Here is a 20,101-nt window from a genome sequence, read left to right as displayed (position 1 = left end):
TTTGTCTCGCTGGATGAGTCGAACTCGTCTTTGTCGATTGATTCCATCCATTGCTGCCAGTCACATGACTCGACCTACGGGCATTTTTCGCAGCACTAAGCACGGAGGAGTTAACAAGCTAGTTAGTAGTTTGGTTGACTGGCTAGTTACCGAGATGTCCGACGGGAGAGGTGAAGGTCAAGCCTGGGACGAGGGAGAAACGGCCAACATCACGGCGAAGGAGAAGAACCGAGAAACGGAAGAGGACTCCTGTGCAGACGGAGAGATGGTGGTGTCCAAGGGAAAGCCCGTCGCACTAAAGAAACGCTCGACAGCCCGCTGTCTTCATCCATCACGACGGCCAGCGGATATCCAGATGCTCTCTACCTCTACCTCGACCAGATCGCCATTAAAAACCGACGAAGAAACGTTGACTACGGAGTTCGATGCCTCTCAGGCCCCTCAACCGTTTCTCGACCCGGATCTGCGAGACCGTATGCTGAAGCTACAGGGATCCAAGCTCAGTACTGCAACGCACACTATAGGACAGAATAACGAGTGATAAAGAGCTCTATTAAAACTTCAATTCCAGTATTTAAATATTACGTGTATGGGAAAGAAAGAAGCAGAAGAAGCGTAAACCTCGAACTCAGGGGAAAATGGAAAGGCTTCCTTGTAACACTGAAAGCAAAGCGATGCATATAGACATTAAAAAAGGTGGGAGGGGAAAATCAGGATCAAAATAAAATCATCATCGTCGTCGTCATCAATCATCATCATAATGCAAGTGAAGGAGATCGAAAATCCGCGCTGTCATTATCAAAGCATGAAATGTATCATCGTAAAGCATATGTTGGTAATAAAATGGTGTGGGCACCGGCAATCTCGTCTTACTTTTTACAATTCATTCGTGGTATCATAATTCGTTCAGCTGGCATAACTAGTTTCGTGGGTGATGCAAGGGTTTATTCAATTCTCTCCCTTCGAGACGGAGCAAAGACACTCTCTGGGTCCATTGTGGAGGCGACACTGGTGTAGTCGACAATAACGTTCCCTCCGATAGCTCGGCGAAGCTTCTCCCGACGAGCCTCGAGTTTCTCTTGTTCACGGCGTTGGCGAGTACGGGCGATCCAGTCCTGCACTTCATGCAAAGGACGGAAGGAGCGTACACGTTTCCCTTGACGATATTCGGAGACTAAGAACAGGCTAGTTTTGTTGGATGGAGATTTAATAACACGACTAGGCTTAGACCGAGACCGGGAACGCTGCGAGACACGCCGGATCATGGAGATAGGGCCTTGGAACGGCGTGCGGTTGTAAGGAATACCAAGTGTGTTGCTAACGTATTGCCCGCTCTCGTATCCATTGGAATCCAAGTCGTTTCCGGCGGTTATCGTGGTGGTTGTTTTGGGGATGAATATATTGGATTTAAGACTGCCGCGTCTACTGGTGGTGCCTTCGTCGTCGTAGTCTTGCCAGAATCCATACGGACGCCAAAACGGATGCTTTTTGCTATCCAGCTTCTTGCCTGCCATCCTGTTGCGTACACGATGTGTCGTACTTCTAATATCTTTCGCAGCATCAGTAGCAGGTATCGAATCTGCAGTTGAAGCACGATTAGAGGAACTAAATCTCCGACGAGCCAAGCTGAGACGACGGACAATCCCACCGCCAGTACCACTACTACTATCCGTTTGCATTGGAAGTGGGGGCCGGGGCCTTGACGGCACTGTGTTTGCACGCTTTAATGGGATCAACGGGACATCTTGCGGATCTGAACCCGGGGGTTTGGGCGCAGCACGAGGGTATCTAAGGGGGGATTCAACATGATCTAGAGAAATCATGGGTGGCCTGGGTCGAGCTTCACAAAGTGGATGTTCAACAACCAGTAGGGATTTGTTATTATGGGCAAAAAAAGGAACTGCTGTTGCCTGGCTTATTTCTACAGGCCCAGGAGAACACGATAACGACTCAATAGAACGCTGAAATTGAGTTGAAGATCCAGCTGGTGGAGTTGGCTGGCGGGTGGAATCCTCGTGATCACGAACAGGTGAATCTGGGGGAAGAACTATTTGTGGTGTGGGCATAGAAGTCGTAGACAGACGAAGCGGCTTTGGGATGAGATCCGACAAGACTCCCGTACCTTCGGACCCTAGGTTTTGAGGCTGTGGGTTAACAAACTCCGAAGGGGGTTGTGGCAGAGTCTTAGAGTCGAGAACAGCTTTATTCTCAGAACCAACGACTGTAACAGGCACGCGAGAGCTATTACCTGATATTGAGCCTGCTCGGGAGGTGTTTCTGCTCGTGGGAGCAGACAGAGAAGACCGTCGCGTGGGAATTTTTGGTTTAAAAGCATTAGGCACACTAGACGTGGAGGGTAGGGACTCGGACATGGTGCGCCTATGTCTGCGTGGGCTTTGGGATGACTCTGGGGCCGAATCTGGCGCAGTAGAAGGTCTGCGGTGATTCGGAGGCAATGAGCGTAAGACCGGTCTAGGCGGTGCGGTAGTCTGCAGCGATGACCGACGCTGAGGGATAACAACCACACGAATGATATCCTCGACTTTCCTGGGTTTAGTGAAAGTTATGGCTGTACTGGTTGTAGCCCCTGACATGTCAGATGCAATGCTCCAGCGATTTTCATCAGTGATCCGAGTTCGTTTGTGAGTCAGACGTGGTTGTGACAGGGGCAGCGACTGCAACGGCTTGGTCACAGATGGTGTGCTGGGTGTTGGCGTGCTGACAGATCGAAGGGAGTCATTCTTCTCAGTATGTCGAAGTGTCCTTTTCTTTTGCGGCGGAGAATCGATCACAATGGCTTCAATGGTGGTGGTTGATGCGGTTGAAATACAGCGTACGTGCCCTGGGTTATTATTCTCCATGTCACCTTCGCTTCGGCAGCCGATGCTGGCGGCAAAGGCTTCAACTGAGTTGGATGGGCCACTGCTATTCTCGTTCCGGGTTCGTCCCCGGAGGCTTCCATGATGAATACGAGAAAGGGAATACTCTTGATGAGAAGACTGAGTATGGCCTAAGCCGGATGAGCTTCTTTTTTCGCCACGTTTGCGTACTTGTAATTCGTTTGTATCGAACAGCTGGCGGTCTTGCTTAGGCTCTTGCACATTTCTGTCATTATGGGCCTCATCAGTGGTTGTATGACTACCAGCTGTATTGCGCCAGGAGAGTGACGGTCCATGTTTACTGGGTAACAGAGAAGTGGGTTTGGACCTCTCAGTCTCCTCATCAGAGGATAAGGATTCTTTGGCTGTCGCAAAGGAGGTCGTTCTTGAAGATGCAGACGGGAAACGCTGGCTCTGCCCGTCTCGTTTCTTAGAGCGAGAGATGATGCGAGGAGGGGTAATATCTGGAGTGAGCGGTTTTATTCCGTTTGAAGGTGTTATGGTATTTTGCGGGTCAAGATGAGTTTCAGCATCTTGGTCGTGTGAAATCTCAAGGGGTTTCTGGTCTTCAAGGGTGATGGCGGGTGGAGTTAGGGGAAGTGTACGTGTAGGAGGGTACGCGGGCCCATTATTTATGTCACCACCGGTATCATCATCAGCGCACGCGGGAGAATATGCGCTGACAAGGTCCCGTCGTCGCGGTAAGACTTTGTGAGATTTCAAAAGAGGTTTGTCTCTGCCCTCACGTCTCTGGGCAATGTCGATTGCGGCCGCCATTATCCCAGGAGACAATATCTTTACTTCAAATATCCCCAAAGAACATAACACGGTTTTATCGTTGTCAGGTTCGAGCCGAGTAGGGGACGTGGAGGTTCCGTTTCATCACGGAGCAGAGACGTTCAGAACAGGCTCACCAGCACACCGACGTGCTATGGTATGCTATGCTTTCGGAAACACGGAGAGTTCACCAGGAGGGCGGACCAATGAACGGCAATTTTTCGATATTGCTGAAGGTAGCGCTGTCAATGTGCTGGATGAGTGGTGATACTGAAGGAGCGTGTGGAATGGCACCTAAGGAGTGACTGGTACCAAGTAAGCCGTGTTGTCTGGGTGAGAAATGGAAGACAACGAGGTGAGATATCGAATAGCGAGGGACAGGACATGCGAGCCGGCTTGAAACGAGGACAGACAAATGCGCGCTCAAGGGGGAGCTGCAACCCTGGCACCAGTACTCCGTATATATGCACTGCCCAAGATAAGCACTCGCGGGTCCCCTCTTCTCCGGTCGTCTCTCCAGCCTTCAACCTCGCGTCTTCGTGTATTCAGGGCTGGTCAACGTGTTCCAAGTTCTGCTGATGAACTAATACATCGTGTCTAGCTTCTAGAGAGCGAGAGCATGGAAGGGCAAAAAGCAAGCAGTGATGTTAGCCACCCTCTCTCTCCTTGCTGCTTATCTTTCCTGGTTATGCCGTGTCACCGGGTTCTCCTGTATCTGTGGCTGTTCCGTGACCTTGCTTTTTGTATATCCTACAGCTGCTTTTCTGTCGCTTTCGTCTCCGGCCTCTATTTGTCCTTGCTTCTAGCTCTCGTCTCCCTGTTCGGCTGATCGTCGTTTCACACCTGACGTTGAATGGATTGAAGTCGTAAGTTGCCCTTTCGGGGGTGGGAATTTGTACCTGATTAGTCATGTTACTTAGTCATCAAATTTATTATCTCAGCCACTATATTACTAAGACAAGTTATTTTCACGTGATACTCGTCCGAAATGGGAAATAAAGGACATCAAGCCACAAGAAAGACGAGAAAAAGCAACAAAAGGCACAGAATAGCGACGAAGAAGCAGAAGACAAGCAAGGAGGACGGCGACGGTGAGGGTGAGGACGCGATAGACCAAGGCCGGCTGTCTCTGCAAACGCTGCGGCGAGCAACCCAGTGACCGAGGCGACCGAGAAACCCGAGAGAGGCCACGGAGAAGCTGCAGGGCCCTCCTCGTCCCTCCATGCCCTGCGCACTAAGCAACTCAAGTATCAAAGTGTCCACTTAACTGACGTCAACATCCCAGATCTCACTCCTTCTGCTGGCCTCTCCCTCTCCTTATAAAACAATAGGCTCCTCGCCCCGTCACTCGCTTATCTCCCGTCTGCATCGGAGTCACAGGAGATCATCAGCCAGACAGTCAGTAACAGTCACTCGAGAGACACGGAACTGTCACAAGGGCCAGGCAACTCTCAGCATCCCAGACCGGCCTTTTCTTTCCTTTGCTGCCCTCCACTTTACCCCCTCCCAAAGAAAGAAGAAGAAGAAGAAGAAAAAAAAAAAAAAAAAAAAAAAAAAAAACAGAGAGGCCTGGCTGTAGCAGCCGCGCCGTACTACCCGCCCCTCCCCCATCATCAGCCCTCCCCCCTTGTCTGCGCTCACATCTCAAGGGGACGACGATAATAATAAAAAAGAAAAGAAAAAGCACATCCTGTCATCATGAGTACAATACAAAACCTCAAGAACTTCATCCGCCATGGGAAACAGGCCCGTATGTCTGTTGCCCATGGTGAGCCTACCACCAACGTCACAGCCGTCCACGCAGAATCCCAACGAAAACAGCAGCCGCAGTATCAGCCCGGCATGGCCACTGGCACCCTTGATGCTATCGATCAACATCAGCGCTCGAATAAGGCCGCATCGGCCACTACTACGAAGAACCAGGCCAGAGCCCATGAACAAGAGATCGAGCAGATTATTGCGGAGGAGAAGCTCAACCGTTCCAAGCTGCCCACCTACCCCGGCCTAGAACGATACGTCCTCGTTGAGAAGATGGGTGATGGCGCCTTCAGCAACGTCTACCGCGCGCGATACAAGTCTGGACAGTCAGGGGAAGTTGCTATCAAGGTCGTCAGGAAATTTGAGATGAGCTCCAAACAGGTATGTCCGGGATGCCGCGCTACTATTCAGGCAAAATACCCAATCCCATTACACTAGCTCCCGTAAACATTTTTTTTTTTTCTCTTCGTTCTTTGCCAACCGGTGTGCCTTTGGGGGTCTCCTCTTAGGGCATTGATCACCTTCACCCGAGCATCAAGAAGAAGCAGGTGGAGGTGAGAACACCCTTCCATATATCGTCAGACCACTGCATACCATCGATCTAGTTATTCTAACACTACTCTTAGCGTGCGAGTATACTGAAAGAAGTTCAAATAATGCGCCAACTTGACCATCCAAACATAGTCAAACTGATAGAATTTTCGGAATCACCCCAATTCTACTACATCGTCCTCGAGCTATGTCCCGGGGGGGAGTTGTTCCACCAGATCGTTCGTTTGACCTATTTCAGTGAAAACCTAGCCCGCCATGTTATCGTACAGGTGGCGAAGGCGATAGAGTATTTGCACGAGGAATCTGGTGTTGTTCATCGGTTAGATCTAACACTTCCACCCCGTATAATCTGCACTACTTGTTTATGCAATGACTGATCTTTTTGAAGTGACATAAAACCGGAAAACTTGCTTTTCTATCCAGCACCATTTACTCCCACCAAAAACCCCAAGCCACCAGCCCCAGGTGACGAAGACAAGGTTGACGAAGGTGAATTTGTTCCTGGAGTTGGGTCCGGCGGCATCGGAGTGATCAAAGTTGCAGACTTTGGCCTATCAAAGGTCATCTGGGATAGCGAAACCATGACCCCCTGCGGTACTGTCGGCTATACCGCCCCAGAAATTGTCAAAGATGAGCGCTACTCTAAATCGGTTGACATGTGGGCGTTAGGATGTGTTCTCTACACTCTGCTATGTGGTTTCCCGCCCTTTTATGACGAATCCATCCAAGCACTGACAGAGAAGGTTGCGCGTGGGCAATACACCTTCCTCTCCCCTTGGTGGGACGACATATCTAAATCTGCGCAGGACTTAGTTTCACATCTCCTCACCGTTGACCCTGACAAACGTTATACCATAAAAGAGTTCCTTGCACACCCCTGGATTAGAGAGACAGACGAAGAGACCACTGCCGCTGATGATGCCCCTCCACTTGCCACCCCTCTGGTTTCCCATAACAAGATCCTTGAAGCGCCACTTGCTGGCATTGATCCCAATGCTCGTCGCGCTGACTTCCGCTCCCCCGGTGCTATGAATCTACGCGAGGTCTTTGATGTCGGATACGCTGTTCACAGACAAGAAGAAGAGGCCAAACGCCGCAAAGCCGGTTTCAAAGTCGGATACCGAGGCGCAGCTCTCGATCCCCTTAGTGAAGTCGAACCTGCCGAGCAACAAGAGTATAGCGGTGATGACTCTGAATTACACGGTTATTATGACCATGGAGGCAACCCCATCCCAACCATGCCTTACAACAGAGCTCAGGGAGGTCAACAGCGGCAACAACCCACCGGATATAACCCTGACGTAGCTGCTGTTGAGAGCAAATTACGTGGTACCAATATCAGTACAAGTCAACAATCACAGCAAATGAGCGCAGCTGCTCAAGCCCGTCGTGCGGCCGGCGCAACTGCTGCCAGGCAGCAACAGCAACAACAACAACGAGGCCGTCAACAATATCAGCAAGGCGGCTATGGCCAACACAGCGCAGCTGTAGCAGCTGCTGCCAGAGAAAACGCAGCTCGGTCAGCACAACAGCCATTCGAACTCAGCCTAGATAATGCCACATTACTAGGAAGGAGAGGAAGGAGGATGGCTGGACAACCCGTGTCTTGATTCCCATTAGCCCTCATCCAAATAAGAGCTACCTCATCCCCCAAGTCTCCCACCTCACTCTCGTCACTCAATTCCCTACCCTGCATCTTGCAGGCTCCTCGGTCGCCCTCTTATTTTTTTTTATGTGTGCATGCCCAGCAATGATTTCTTTTAATGCCCATTTCATTTTGATTTTTCTGTGATGTCATGTCATGTTATGTTATGGATTCATTCAATTACAACCCCAAACCTAACTGAACCTTCCCAGCACTAGACATTGAAATATTCCGTACATACAATTGATATGGCTTTTTCCATAACCATACCATCACTCCTACTCTACCGTTTGCTTGGAAGGAGTAGGAAATGTTTATACAGACTGTTTGTACTCTTACCCAAGTTGCTGTATTTTGTTTTGTTTTCTTTTTTTTTCTTTTTTCTTTGTCTTTTTCCTTTTTTCTTTTTTTTTTCCCACGCCGGGATAATAGATAGGGGCGCGTTGGAGCAAAATTCGAAGGGCTTCCTGATTTTTGGGTTGCATTTGATTTGATAAATCACAATATCGAGGTCTCGGCGGTGCAGCCTATCTATGGGTTGATGGTATGTACGTACATGGGGTGACTTAGTTACGCTTATTACGCGTATTCGAGACTTCGACATAACTGAAATAAGATGTAGAAGAAGAGGAAGTATGTGATTAAGTAAAGACAAATACAATTTAGAAGACATTAGATCATGTATGTGATTTAGATGAGAAAGGAGATAAATAAATTCGTTTTTCTATTCATAAAAAAGTAAACGAGCTACCTTCCAACTGGGTATAGTAAGCAATAGACATGAAAATAAACATGAACCGTAAAGACAAATCGTTTCGCTCGCGATGCCTGCAACCAGACTTTCTGTCTGACGCATTCCTTCACCCTCTTCTATTCTCGCTCTATACTTCTCCCACAAAGAACAACAATATAATCATCCAGATAATGACACTCAGCCATAGTTTCTTCAGAGAGATGCTTTGCCTCTAGTCTCAATTGGAAGGAGTACCATAGCAACAAATGCAGCCAACATGAGGCCACCAGATGCATACACAGGCGCCTTAGGGTTTGCATCACCACCGTAGATGGCAACAATAGGTGCCAGTAGCCCGCAGATACGGTTAAGACAACTGGCGATACCAGTTCCGGTACCACGATTGGGTGCTGGGAAAACCTCAGGGGTGTAGGCGTATAAAACGCCGTACATAATATTTTGGAAGAAGGCCTCAAGGCAGGTGCATGCCAGGCGAACTTTGGGGTCAGGAGATATCGTGAAGCAGAACAGGATAACTCCTGTGATCATGGTAGAAATGGCCATAGTACCCTTGCGTCCAATATAAGGGATGTCGACGGTGTAGCAGGCAATCAGGGAGCCAGGAACACCAACTATGGAAGTAATGGCATAGTCACGGTATACTGTTTCACATTTTATTAGCCATAGGAACAGTCGAGTAAATATGGTAGCAAACATACCGGTATAAGTGGTTGGGGGTGGATATTTGTCACCACCACCCTGAGAAAGATATTGTGGCAAGAAAGCATTGAAAAGAGGGTAGCCCATTCCAATAGTTGCCCAGCAAAACCACAGAAGGACAGCTATAGGAATCATCAGCTTCCAACTATTTCTTGAAGATAGGGTGATGAAAATACTTACTAGTAAATCCAAGGCTCTTGGTTGCGAAGAGCGGGGCGATACGTTCTCCAGAGAATTTGTTCAGCTGTCTCTTGATGATCTCGGCAGTGCTTAGCTTCTGGCTTTGTACTTCATCTGGATGTCCTCCAACTTCATTGAGGATATCCACGGTAAGCCAAGTTTTTGCTCCATTTTTATACGCAATTCCGTGTACGGCGGCAACAGCGTCTTCCTGACGTCCACGAGAGAGAAGGAATTTGGGGGATTCAAAGAGGTGGAATAGGAAGAAACGAGACAAGAACATAAGGAATGTAAGAACTCCAAGGATATAAGTCAAGTATCGCCACCCCATATTGTCTTCCTTTGCACAGCATGGAGCAGGCGCAAGATGGCAGGAAGGTAGACCTTCAGCACAAGTATACTTTGGTACAAGACCCCATGCGATAAGACTGTAGGGAAACATAATTAGTGTGAAGAACGATATACATGGAGGAGATTCCGCGGCTTACCTGGCAACCAATTGGCCAACAGGCCACCATACACTGAGCATAGTCAGGAGGTTTCCAGACGCGAAGGGGAGAAATTCAAGGAACAGAGCACCATCAACAGGTAGATTTCCACCTACACCCAAACCGAGACATGCAAACATAGCACAGACACTAGAAACAAAGTAAGTTTAGCAAGGGGAACTTCTTTGTGGATCATTTGTCAGATGCAATAAGTCATGAAGGTTATACATACCCGATCCAAGTTGGGCTACCGCCAACTGCAATTCCAAAAACGCCGCACAGGAAGAGAGTCATATTGAAAGCAAGGCGACGTCCAATGATGTCGGAAGCGGTTCCCCAGATGATTGATCCAAGGCAAAGACCAATGAACAGAGCACAAGTGGTGAATCGAACATGAGATTCGCTAACACCAAATTCGAGAGACAGTTTCGGCAGTGTGAGGGCAACACCCTAAATGGAACCTGTTAACTAGCATTTTCACTAAATGCATGACAGCACGTAGTTGCTTACTTGAAGCCATAAACTGTAAATAGTACCGTATTAGCTTATATAGACATAAAATTAGGTTATACGCGACTCAGAAAAGGACATACTTGTCTGCAAACCAGCCAAATCCGCACAGGACAAACAATTGCCATTGATAGCGGCCCATTCCAATATCTTGAACTGCTCGATTAATGACCATAGATTTTCCTAAAAAGGACATATTGATTAGACTTAGTTCTTTGCATACAGTAGTATATAATCTACTGGTTTGGCCAAGCTAGACGAATTTGACGTTTCTTTCGTCTAGCCTGTACAGCAAAAAAGGGTTAAGGGAAATCTCAAAATAGTTAGAACGTACTATCGTATGCAGTGTCCTGGCCGGTGGAGACAACAGCAGCCTCAACCTCAGCTCTCAGAGCCTCAAGGGTTAATTCGGTCTCATATTCCGGTGGGGGGCTGGCGGCACCCTCTTCGTCAAAGGTGCCACCTACGGATTTCTTTTTCGCTGGAATTTTACTTGTTGGCGAGCCACCGGACAGTGGTATTAGGACTCCAGGGAAGGACTTTTGCTCCTTCGCAAACGGGTTCACAAACGGCATGGTGAGTGATTACTGTTGCTTTGGGCCAGATGGGAAACTGTTGAGCTTTGCGTTTGGGCACGATAATGGGACTTTTCGAAGTGGGATATGGGGTTTGTTGGCGCTTTCGTCAGTACAGTATATGGCTACTGGGAACTGGTGAATTTCACACAGAGGCTGCGTCTGGGCTGCTATAGCTAGAACCGGGCCGTCGGTGCGATGGGAGTGCTGGAAGATATTCCGAGGAAAGGGCGATGAGTTTGCACTTGAGTGATGATAATTGCACGTGGAACGATGAGCCAGCTGAGAATGGCAATTGGGGCCAATAGTGAACGAAAAGGAATTTCTGAAGAGTAGTTATCCAACTAACTGTATCTCCAAAAATATAATGAAAAGCTGTATATCCGCTGGTCGGTGAGCTTCTCCTCCACGTGTAGCTGTAATAAGCTGGCGGGTGCCGTGTATATGCACCGTCTGCCTTCCGAAACGTGAAGACGGCTGTGTATACCGGTCCAGGGGATTGTGAGCCAAAGAAATGGTCGGACTTGAGGGAGAGGGAGAGAAAGGAAGGCCTCTATAAATGCAGAGGCATGGTGACGCCGGTTGTTATATATCTGCGTGTTTCACGAATCAGACGATTCAGACCCAGGCTGAAATTAAGAGGCGAAAAAAGCAACAGGGCGAAGCCATGGGCAGAAAAGCATGAGAGCGGGTTGAAATGGGCGGATCCTGTCAAGTTGATTGGCTGTGCAGGCGGTGGAGTTCTACATGGGAGAAAGGGGTGGAGTTCTCTTGATGCTAGTGCGTCTCTCCGTTTTCATTCTCACTATTATGTCATAGGGTAGGGAGAGCAGTGCTCGTATATGGATCCCCGAGCGACAGGGTGTGAGCTGGGGTGATTTTGATGGTGCTTCTATATATCGCTGCAGGCCGTCGAGCAGGAGCACAAGATCAAAGGCTGCCGGGCGAAGGCAACCTCATCACGAAGGTTCGGTTCTTCCCTGATAGGTAAGCAAGACGGGGGGAGTTTTGAATTTTGGCCATAAATTGAACCAAAGAACTGGTCCTCTCTTATTATTATTGATTCTTAAGGTACGGAGCCAGGAGGGTGCAAGGAAGTGGCGATCTCTTCCTGAGCCATATATCCATTCAGAGGGAAGATTCATCCCTGCCTCCGGAGTAGTCTGCATCTGCCTTCAGCCATGATTAGATTCCCTACTCTTATTTCCCTCTTTTCGCTCTGTCTTGCCAACGCTCATTCTGTCTGCACAGATGCATGGCTGCCTCTCTCTGTCTGGAGATGGAGTTTGCTCTTTGATATTGCTTTTTCTTGGACGTCAAAGGAGAGTGCTTAGTAAGCTTCCTTCATCGCCTTGGCTTTCTTGGCATCCGTGAGCTCGGACTCGGAAAAAGCTTTGTTCCTCGTCCTGCCAATGAGCGCTAAGCAACTGTATTACGTCATACCAAAAGTCAACTCAGACAGTGTCACGTTACATTGGCTTCCCACCAATGAAAAGTGCCGCAGCAATGGCCGAGGCGCCACTGCATAAAAAGGATGCAGCCCTTGGAGTTACAGCAAACCGCGGGTGGGGATGCGGACATTAAGCCAGGGAAGGGAAGCTGGCGAAGAATTTTTAAAGGGCTAAAAAAAAAATCTCTGCACTCGCTCCGCGGCGGCAAACACCGAGGAGCTTCGGCCAAAATATAGTTGCGTTCACCGAGTTTCGTCAAAACTGCTTTGATAATGACGTCAAGTCAGGTACAAGGGCAGCACAAGCGAACCTGGAGGGGAACAGGAAGCCATCGCTGCGGCGGTCCCATGTGGTACGGAAAGGTCCGTCACATCTTCCCAAGTGTTGATGGGGGAGAATCGACAGCATGCTCGTGACGCCGTTAAGAAGGGGTGTGATGATGCGCCACGATACACCCATCCATCTGGTCTGCTGTTCAGCCTGCTAATACCAGGGAGGGTGGGAGCAAAGCATTACGGGTTGCCTCTTTTGGTGATTTCCTCGTGATGGACAGGGACTCTTATTTTTCGATTATTATGTACTCCGTACTCCGTAGGTATGGCTAACCAGTTGACGTCTCCTCTGGAAATCCATGGTTAATACGAGATTGACCAGATGTAGGACGGACGGTAATCATCATAGCAAAGCCAGGTACTTTATATTGGCCTTCTTCATATGTGAAGATCGTTCGTATCCTTCTTTATACTAAGTATGGAGTACAGCTCTTCAGCCAAAATGACAATACTATGTTATCTAAATATAACCTCGTATATCCTGTTGATAAATATATATATGATATAACTAGTTACCTGCAAGAGACGGGGTATTCCTCGGGAAGCCCATTGATCAGCACGGGACTGGTAGAAGTCAATTGCATCCAAAGGGCTGGGAATCTCTGGGAGGAAGATCGGACGCAAACAGGGCTACAACCTGCTTCGTAGTTCAAAAAGCCTCCCAAGGCCAATATCCTATCTATATTCAATAATGCCGGTGCCAGGTACGACGACATATTATAGTGATAGGTTATGTGTCTTCTCACACCATAGTGACAAGGAAGATTTCCGCGAGGAGATAGTAGTTATTGCTCTAGAGTTACTCCGTACAGAACACCATGTTCTCAGACGTTTTCCCTGCCCCTTTCCTTCTATCTGATAGTAAAATCGGTGCAGCCTGATCAGATACAAACATAACCAGGACCCGATAGAGTGCAACCCGATTGGATCGGGTTTCAAGGAATCTCTGAAATAATGAATCACCAGCACACACCTCGTGTGCTCGAACTCGAAGCTAGCTGAATTCGTCGGCTTGAAACATGATGGCATGGTTTCTTTTTGCACCTTTGCTCCAGAGAGGCCTCTTCAAGCAAGCACACACGATATATATTTCGTTCGCTGAGAGGGCTCGCTATCGTGGTGGCCCTGTGCTCCCCAGCGCCAGGCTTTCAGTTCAAGGAGCGTCCAGGAGTTCATGTGCCGCTGGCTAAGACTCCAGCTTGCGATGGCATCTCAGCAAGGAAAAAGCAACCACAGCGACAAAGGGCGCTTCCGCGTGGCTGCTGCAAGCCACCAACGGACCGAGCTCGCCATCGCCAGCCGTGAACTTCAACGACACTGCCGGGACCACTGACATAGCGGCTTGTCTCCCTTGAAGCTTGTTACAGAGGGCTTTTTTCGTGTCCCTTTTTCACAGATTTCACGATAAATGACAGGACGATAATTCTGGTTGGCGGTCAGACTCTATCAGTCCCTGTGGAAACTCCCAAATGGTTAGTTAACATGTCCAACTGCATGTTAAGGAGCTAGCTAGAAGTGTGTTGAAGCAAGGATCAAGCATCTCCCATCTGCCGAAACCCACAAGTTGAAAGCCCATGGGCGAATGAAGGACAATAATGTCCACTCCCTCACCCGATGCTTATCAAACACCTCCAGACCTTATGCTTATTTTTTTTTCTCACGATGTCTGGAGTAAAAACCGCTCGGCTAAAGCGGCCACCTCCGTTGTTGGTTCCCATGGATCTGATAACCACCAACTCTTGCCTCCCGGAATATTTTTCTTTCGTCTCGTCTAAATTCAACTGACTCCTAAAAGAGCCCGGCGGAAAGGGAATATTCCTTTCGTTTCTTGTCATCACCGATAGGGACACCCCCGCGGGTACTCTCAACTGCTGGATATATAAATATCATTCACCCTGGCAGAGTCTGGTGAAGGGAGCGGTGTTTTGTCCAACCCGGAGTATGAGATCTCAGAGCAACCCGATTGCCGAGAGGGCAGATGCAGATTCTCATCAGGAGGGACACCACAACACTGGCCATCCAGGCCATCCAGAGCAGACTGCTGGCGCAGGATGCGAGAGTGACTCAGATGGCCCTGCTCCGGCAACAGAGATGAAGTCACAGGACGCTGGTGCGAGGCAAGGCCTGGACACCCTATCTAACGAGGAGGAAAGAGAACAGCCCCTTTATGACGAAAAGGCGCTTCCGTTAGCAGGAAATGGACTGCTATTCCAGGCCATAACTAGGGACCAGGACGGTAACTCGGTTCGTCTGTCCCGTACGAGATCGTCACAACCTTCTCCGCCTGCGGATTCAGAGAACCTCGCCCGGCTAGGTTCTCGCATGTCAACAGATCCAGATGGCAATGTGTATCCCGAGGGTGGGCTGGAGGCATACCTGGTGGTATTTGGGTGTTTTCTCTGCCTTTTCGGCTCCTTTGGATTGGTTAACACCATAGGGACCTTCCAGGCTTATTTGAGTGAGAATCAACTCAAGGATTACAATCAGAGTACCATCTCATGGATCTTTGGCGTCTTTTCCTTCCTCATCTTCTTCGGTGGTCTTCAGATCGGCCCTATATTTGATGCAAAGGGCCCAAAGGGGCTTGTCCTCGTCGGTTCGACCCTTGTCATTGGGAGCTTAATTGCTCTTGGATTTTGCACTGAATACTGGCAGATAATGGTTGTGTTTGGTGTTGTCTGTGCAGCTGGAACTTCGATGGTGTTCACACCAGCAGTGGCTAACCCTGGCCACTATTTCTTTCGCCTTAGAGGCCGGGCAACTGGTCTAGCAGCAACAGGAGGGAGTGTAGGAGGTATTGTCTTTCCTTTGGTGCTAGATGCTCTCTTCACCAAGATTGGATTCGCCTGGTCTACTCGCGTATTGGCTTTGATATGCTTTGTTAGTCTTGGTGCTGGCTTGATGTTGGTCAAATCACGACTGCCCAGACAGCGTGCTACCATGGAGAATATCATGCCTGATCTCCGTATTCTCCTGGAGCCAGTATTTGCATGCACCACGCTCGGTATTTTCTGCATAGAGTGGGGTCTCTTTGTACCCCTCACATATATATCCTCCTATGCTCTTCATTACGGCATGCCAAAGGGGTTATCCTACCAGCTTCTAGCCATCCTTAATGTAGGCTCCTTCTTCGGCCGTTGGGTCCCCGGATATATATCCGATTACACGGGACGTTTCAATACCATGATTGTTACTGTCCTCATGTGCCTACTCTCTGTGTCTTGCCTATGGCTTCCGGCCAATGGGAACACTGCGATGACGGTATCATTCGCTTTTATCTTCGGCTTCTCGAGTGGTAGTAACATTGGTCTAACGCCAGTGTGTGTGGGCCAGACATGCAAGACAGAGAATTATGGGCGTTATTATGCCACGGCATACACCGTTGTCAGCTTTGGGTACGTATATGATTCCAGCTCTTCCTGTTCTGTCCATCCCAAACGGTTCAATTGTTCTGTGTTTTGCTTGTTTTTTTTTATTTTATCTTTACGAATCTAATTATATCACACAGATGTCTTACCAGTATCCCCATTGGAGGATCCATCTTGACCCGTAATGGCGGTGAATACTGGGGCCTCATTACTTGGACGAGTTGCTGTTACTTTGGAGGACTAGTATTTTTCATTGCAGCTCGTGTGCTTCGAGTCGGCTGGAACCCGTTCAAAATAGACTGATGCCATATCCAAACCCTTCTTTTCGGGTTGTGGCCCTCTAAGTATCTGGGAATCTGGGGATCATAGGGGAACCGTTTATTGCACCTACAATAATATAAAAGCATGGTTACAGGTTGCTTTCCACGTCATTGGACGTTTGCATACATTGATCATGAGTCCGTTATTCGGCGTTGTCAAATCTCGGGTATACCATAAACTTGTTTAATGTCTCTGTTCCGACTCTTATTAGCTAGGTCTTACTATCATGGCATGCACCAAAAAAAGATATTATTGGCTGTTCCCTCGCTTCTGTTCATAACATGGCGCCAACTCAGACCTCCTGCGCTTCTTTCTCGTATATGTTTGAGAACTATGTGAAGTATACATGTTGGCCAGGCCCTTAATCACCGGGTATACGCCTGGGACAGAGTCATGCCGTTTTAGCTGCAGCTACCTACCAGCAGTTTTGAAGAACCAAGATACGTCTCTGAAAACCCCCCAATGAAGGGAGAGACCTAGTGCAAACAAAGCGAGAAAGCCATATGCAAAGAGTGACTAGAGGGATCTATGCCCTATTAGACGGTCTTCATGTTATTCACAGCTATCCAACTACTGCAAGAAAGTAGTCTAATATCAAGACTAGGGTATTCTTCAAAAAGAAAAAAGAAAAGAGAGAGAGAGAGACAGAGAGAGAATGATTGATCAGATCAAAAACATGCAATTGTATCGTGAGTGAAAGCTCGACGTTTGATAAACACTTGTAACGGCCGTCCGGTAGGGCTGAGAAGGCCATCGGCTCGCAAAACACTGTGTAGCCTTCCCGTCCATGCTGCCGCAGAGGCAGGCTGATCTCGGAGAATAACCAGCAGACAAACACCTGGGGCGCAGCATAAAGCTTGATAGAGAGGCCAAACAGCTCTTTGCTCACTCGGATGAACAAAAACATAAAAAAAGAACAAAAAGAGGAAAAAGAAAATATAAGCACGACCTATTTTATATATATATATATATTTTTTATATAGTTATCGCCTGGGGCCAACCATCGAGCAAACCAAGGTCGCCCGGCTGAATAGCGCGGCGTCTGATTCGTGTTTCAGACGCCCACCCACCGTTGGATGCAAGACATGTTGTCGTCATAACCATCCAACAGCAGATTTTTGGCAGCCCAAGGCCGCCTGGATCGAGCAATTATTGACGGAGAGGCTTCGGGGGGTGGAGGCAGGCCGGCAGCGGACAGAAATTTCAACTCGCTCTCGCTGGCTGGCGCACCTGGGCTGTCTTGATGGACTCAATCAGGATCGGGAGCAGGAAGGACGCTGGCTGCGACTGCACACATCAGCCCGTTTCAGGGTAGAGAGCATGTCCTTCGTCTCTCGGAAACAAAGCTGGGCGAGGCATGCGGAGCACACCGAGCTCTCCGGAGGTTGCAATCCCACCGTAACGTCTGGCGGTTCAGCCAGGCGGCTCCTGAGGCAACGCACCTGTCTGTACCACAATACGGTGTAGATGGAACCAAAAGGGTCTCACCTGGCAACCACATCAGATACCAGGGCTTTGTCTCACTACAAATACCATGCTATTGTGAGCTAATACCACGGTAGCGAGCTCGATGGCCCAGGCAGCCTATGGGGTCTGGCCGAGGAAGCCACCGGAACAAGTGCCTAAGGCGTTCGTCCCTTTGCGCACCCCAGGTCTCTCGGAGCCATGGTAACCGGTTGGGTTGCAGCTACTTTTAGCTGTCTGGAGACGCCATGGCATGGCTGGTGGAGTCCCGAGCTTAGATGGAGCTTCGGATACGGTGGAAAAGCAACATGGCTCTGGATCTAAGCCTTCGAGCTGGAGAGATCGAGGCCAGCCGCTCCCCGGTGACGTTGGATGTATATACATACATACGTCTGGAGAGAAGCGTATAAATATAACTGCCCTGCCCGGCTGATACCCTCTTGATACCCCTTTCTCTCTATCATAATCCACTATCGTTCAGTTCATAACTGGGAGGAATACTATACTCTTTCCTCCCCTTTCCTCACCACTTCGTTTCGAGCCGCGTCACTCGCTTGGTTTGACTGTTCCCTATATAACAGATATTTCCTTCGTTACTCTGCTGTTGCTGCCCATTGATCAACTCCGCCCTCAAGATGGTTGCTTTAATATCCCTCGTCGTCGTTGCTCTTGCCGGCACAACCCTTGCCCGCCCTGGCTTCAAGTATCCAGATATTGAAGTCAGGGGGACGGGAGGACACCACCAGCCGCCCCCAATGACAACCGGCAACCCTCCAACGACCACCCCCGAGCCGCCTACTCCCAGCCCTCCAGTGCCGGGCACTCAGACCATCACCACTACTCGAACTGATACCATCACCCGCACCACATTTGTTCCTTGTTCTACTCCCGTTGCAACCATCCCGGGCTACACCTGGTACAGCACTTGGCTCACTGCTTCCACCTATACTACAACCACTTGCTATCCAGTTACTGAAACCCATGCACCCCCGGAGCCTACCCCTACGCAGCCTCCCCAAACCTGCGACGGTGATAACTGCGGAACATTCACCTGCCCACCACTGGCTACAGTCACTGTCACCGTCACTGAATGTCGCGGAGACGGCTGCGAAGCCCCACCTGTCACGCCTCCGCCAGCTGAGCCTACTCCTCCACCACACCATTGCCCTGGCTGCCAGACCTATACCATCACCGATATCCACGAGGGGACTAGTACCATTGTCGTTCCGCCCCAGACTCTTCCACCCGGTCAGTGTGGCAAATGCCAAACCATCACCATCACTGATATCCACGAGGGAACCAAGACGATCACCATTCCCCCGGAGACGACTATTTCTACAAAGACTCCACCCCCAACGTCCAACCCACCACCATCCGGCACCGGAACTGGTGGTCCCAAGCCATCCGGCCCAATGACTACATATACTCCCCCAACTCTGACCTCCCAACAGCCCACTGGAACTGGCTCTCCCCATCGCCGATGGTGGAACTAAGTGAGCACTGGTAGAGCATGAACAGTTACACCTGGACTAATCTACGACGTATCTTTCTTGGTATTGTTTAATGTTATTCTCCTATAATGTTTATGTCACCACTGTTTGTTTCCCCTTTTCAAACGAGCATCTCCCTGGTCCTATCTTACCCATATTGCCTTATATGTTTTACGATTGACTGCATAGTATATAAAATATGACTCTCCTTTATGAATAATAACTAAAAGTATATACTGCATAATTGACTATTGGGTGCATTTTCATCCATTCTAATTCACAACACAATCTAAGGCTTATTCTCCTAGTATCAAAAATAAATCGCCGTATTGTATAAGTAGTTACTATAATGTCACTGTTTGGGCACATACATAGGTGCACACACATAAGATGTAAATACATAATCGTAGTAGGTGGCCTATACCTGACATAACTAGTAGCCAGCTAGTTTAGTCTCTGCAGAGTAAAGGTGTCATAAAAAGCCCTGCAGCCTTGATCTCTTCCTGTGTTCCGTTTATTAGATCCAGCTTAAGCATCGGATAGTGTATCCGAATGTGTACGAAGGTTCGATAACGGAATCAAGGAGTAATGTTACATAGCAAGGTAACGACTTGTAGATTACTATATAGCCAATGACCAGTCCAGCGATCTTAAGAGAAGGTGGTATGATCAAAGAAACGACCCGAATAGTAAAATTCCCTATCAATGTGATCAAGGGGAGGTAGACAAAAAGACTGAGTGGTTAAGAAGCAAATAGACTATAAGAGTAGAGTCTTGTTTCTCATCCGTAAATGGCTAATCTTCTTTGCTGCAAAACGATCTGCAAATAAGAAAAGATAGAGCAAAAATGACCAAAAA

General features: G+C 48.7%; 6 protein-coding genes across 6 annotated transcripts; 4 read left to right on the top strand and 2 right to left on the bottom strand.

Moving 5' to 3' along the window:
• Nucleotides 1-13: 13 nt before the first annotated feature.
• ARB_00292 (uncharacterized protein) lies at nucleotides 14-541 on the top strand (the record flags this gene model as incomplete). The annotated part of the gene is made up of 1 exon (XM_003013428.1): nucleotides 14-541. One exon carries the CDS (start codon nucleotides 14-16, stop codon nucleotides 539-541), a length of 528 nt encoding a protein of 175 aa, XP_003013474.1.
• Nucleotides 542-944: 403 nt separating this feature from the next.
• On the bottom strand, nucleotides 945-3,656 carry ARB_00291 (uncharacterized protein; the record flags this gene model as incomplete). The annotated part of the gene is made up of 1 exon (XM_003013427.1): nucleotides 945-3,656. One exon carries the CDS (start codon nucleotides 3,654-3,656, stop codon nucleotides 945-947), a length of 2,712 nt encoding a protein of 903 aa, XP_003013473.1.
• Nucleotides 3,657-5,354: 1,698 nt separating this feature from the next.
• ARB_00290 (uncharacterized protein) lies at nucleotides 5,355-7,576 on the top strand (the record flags this gene model as incomplete). Its single annotated transcript, XM_003013426.1, has 4 exons — nucleotides 5,355-5,795; nucleotides 5,924-5,968; nucleotides 6,041-6,285; nucleotides 6,355-7,576. 4 exons carry the CDS (start codon nucleotides 5,355-5,357, stop codon nucleotides 7,574-7,576), a joined length of 1,953 nt encoding a protein of 650 aa, XP_003013472.1.
• Nucleotides 7,577-8,557: 981 nt separating this feature from the next.
• ARB_00289 (uncharacterized protein) lies at nucleotides 8,558-10,817 on the bottom strand (the record flags this gene model as incomplete). Its single annotated transcript, XM_003013425.1, has 6 exons — nucleotides 8,558-9,186; nucleotides 9,245-9,672; nucleotides 9,733-9,882; nucleotides 9,965-10,135; nucleotides 10,326-10,425; nucleotides 10,577-10,817. 6 exons carry the CDS (start codon nucleotides 10,815-10,817, stop codon nucleotides 8,558-8,560), a joined length of 1,719 nt encoding a protein of 572 aa, XP_003013471.1.
• A 3,724-nt stretch (nucleotides 10,818-14,541) lies between these two features.
• On the top strand, nucleotides 14,542-16,271 carry ARB_00288 (oxalate/formate antiporter, putative; the record flags this gene model as incomplete). Its single annotated transcript, XM_003013424.1, has 2 exons — nucleotides 14,542-15,995; nucleotides 16,121-16,271. The coding sequence occupies 2 exons, from the start codon at nucleotides 14,542-14,544 to the stop codon at nucleotides 16,269-16,271; spliced, it is 1,605 nt and encodes a 534-aa protein (XP_003013470.1).
• A 2,117-nt stretch (nucleotides 16,272-18,388) lies between these two features.
• Nucleotides 18,389-19,246, top strand: ARB_00287 (extracellular proline-rich protein; the record flags this gene model as incomplete). Its single annotated transcript, XM_003013423.1, has 1 exon — nucleotides 18,389-19,246. The coding sequence occupies one exon, from the start codon at nucleotides 18,389-18,391 to the stop codon at nucleotides 19,244-19,246; it is 858 nt and encodes a 285-aa protein (XP_003013469.1).
• Between the last annotated feature and the right edge of the window lie 855 nt (nucleotides 19,247-20,101).

This window comes from Trichophyton benhamiae, assembly GCF_000151125.1.
Source record: "Trichophyton benhamiae CBS 112371 chromosome Unknown contig00070.0, whole genome shotgun sequence".
Lineage (NCBI taxonomy): Eukaryota > Fungi > Ascomycota > Eurotiomycetes > Onygenales > Arthrodermataceae > Trichophyton > Trichophyton benhamiae.
The sequence above is the reverse complement of the archived record's forward strand: the minus strand, read 5'-3'. Positions and strand labels throughout refer to the sequence as shown.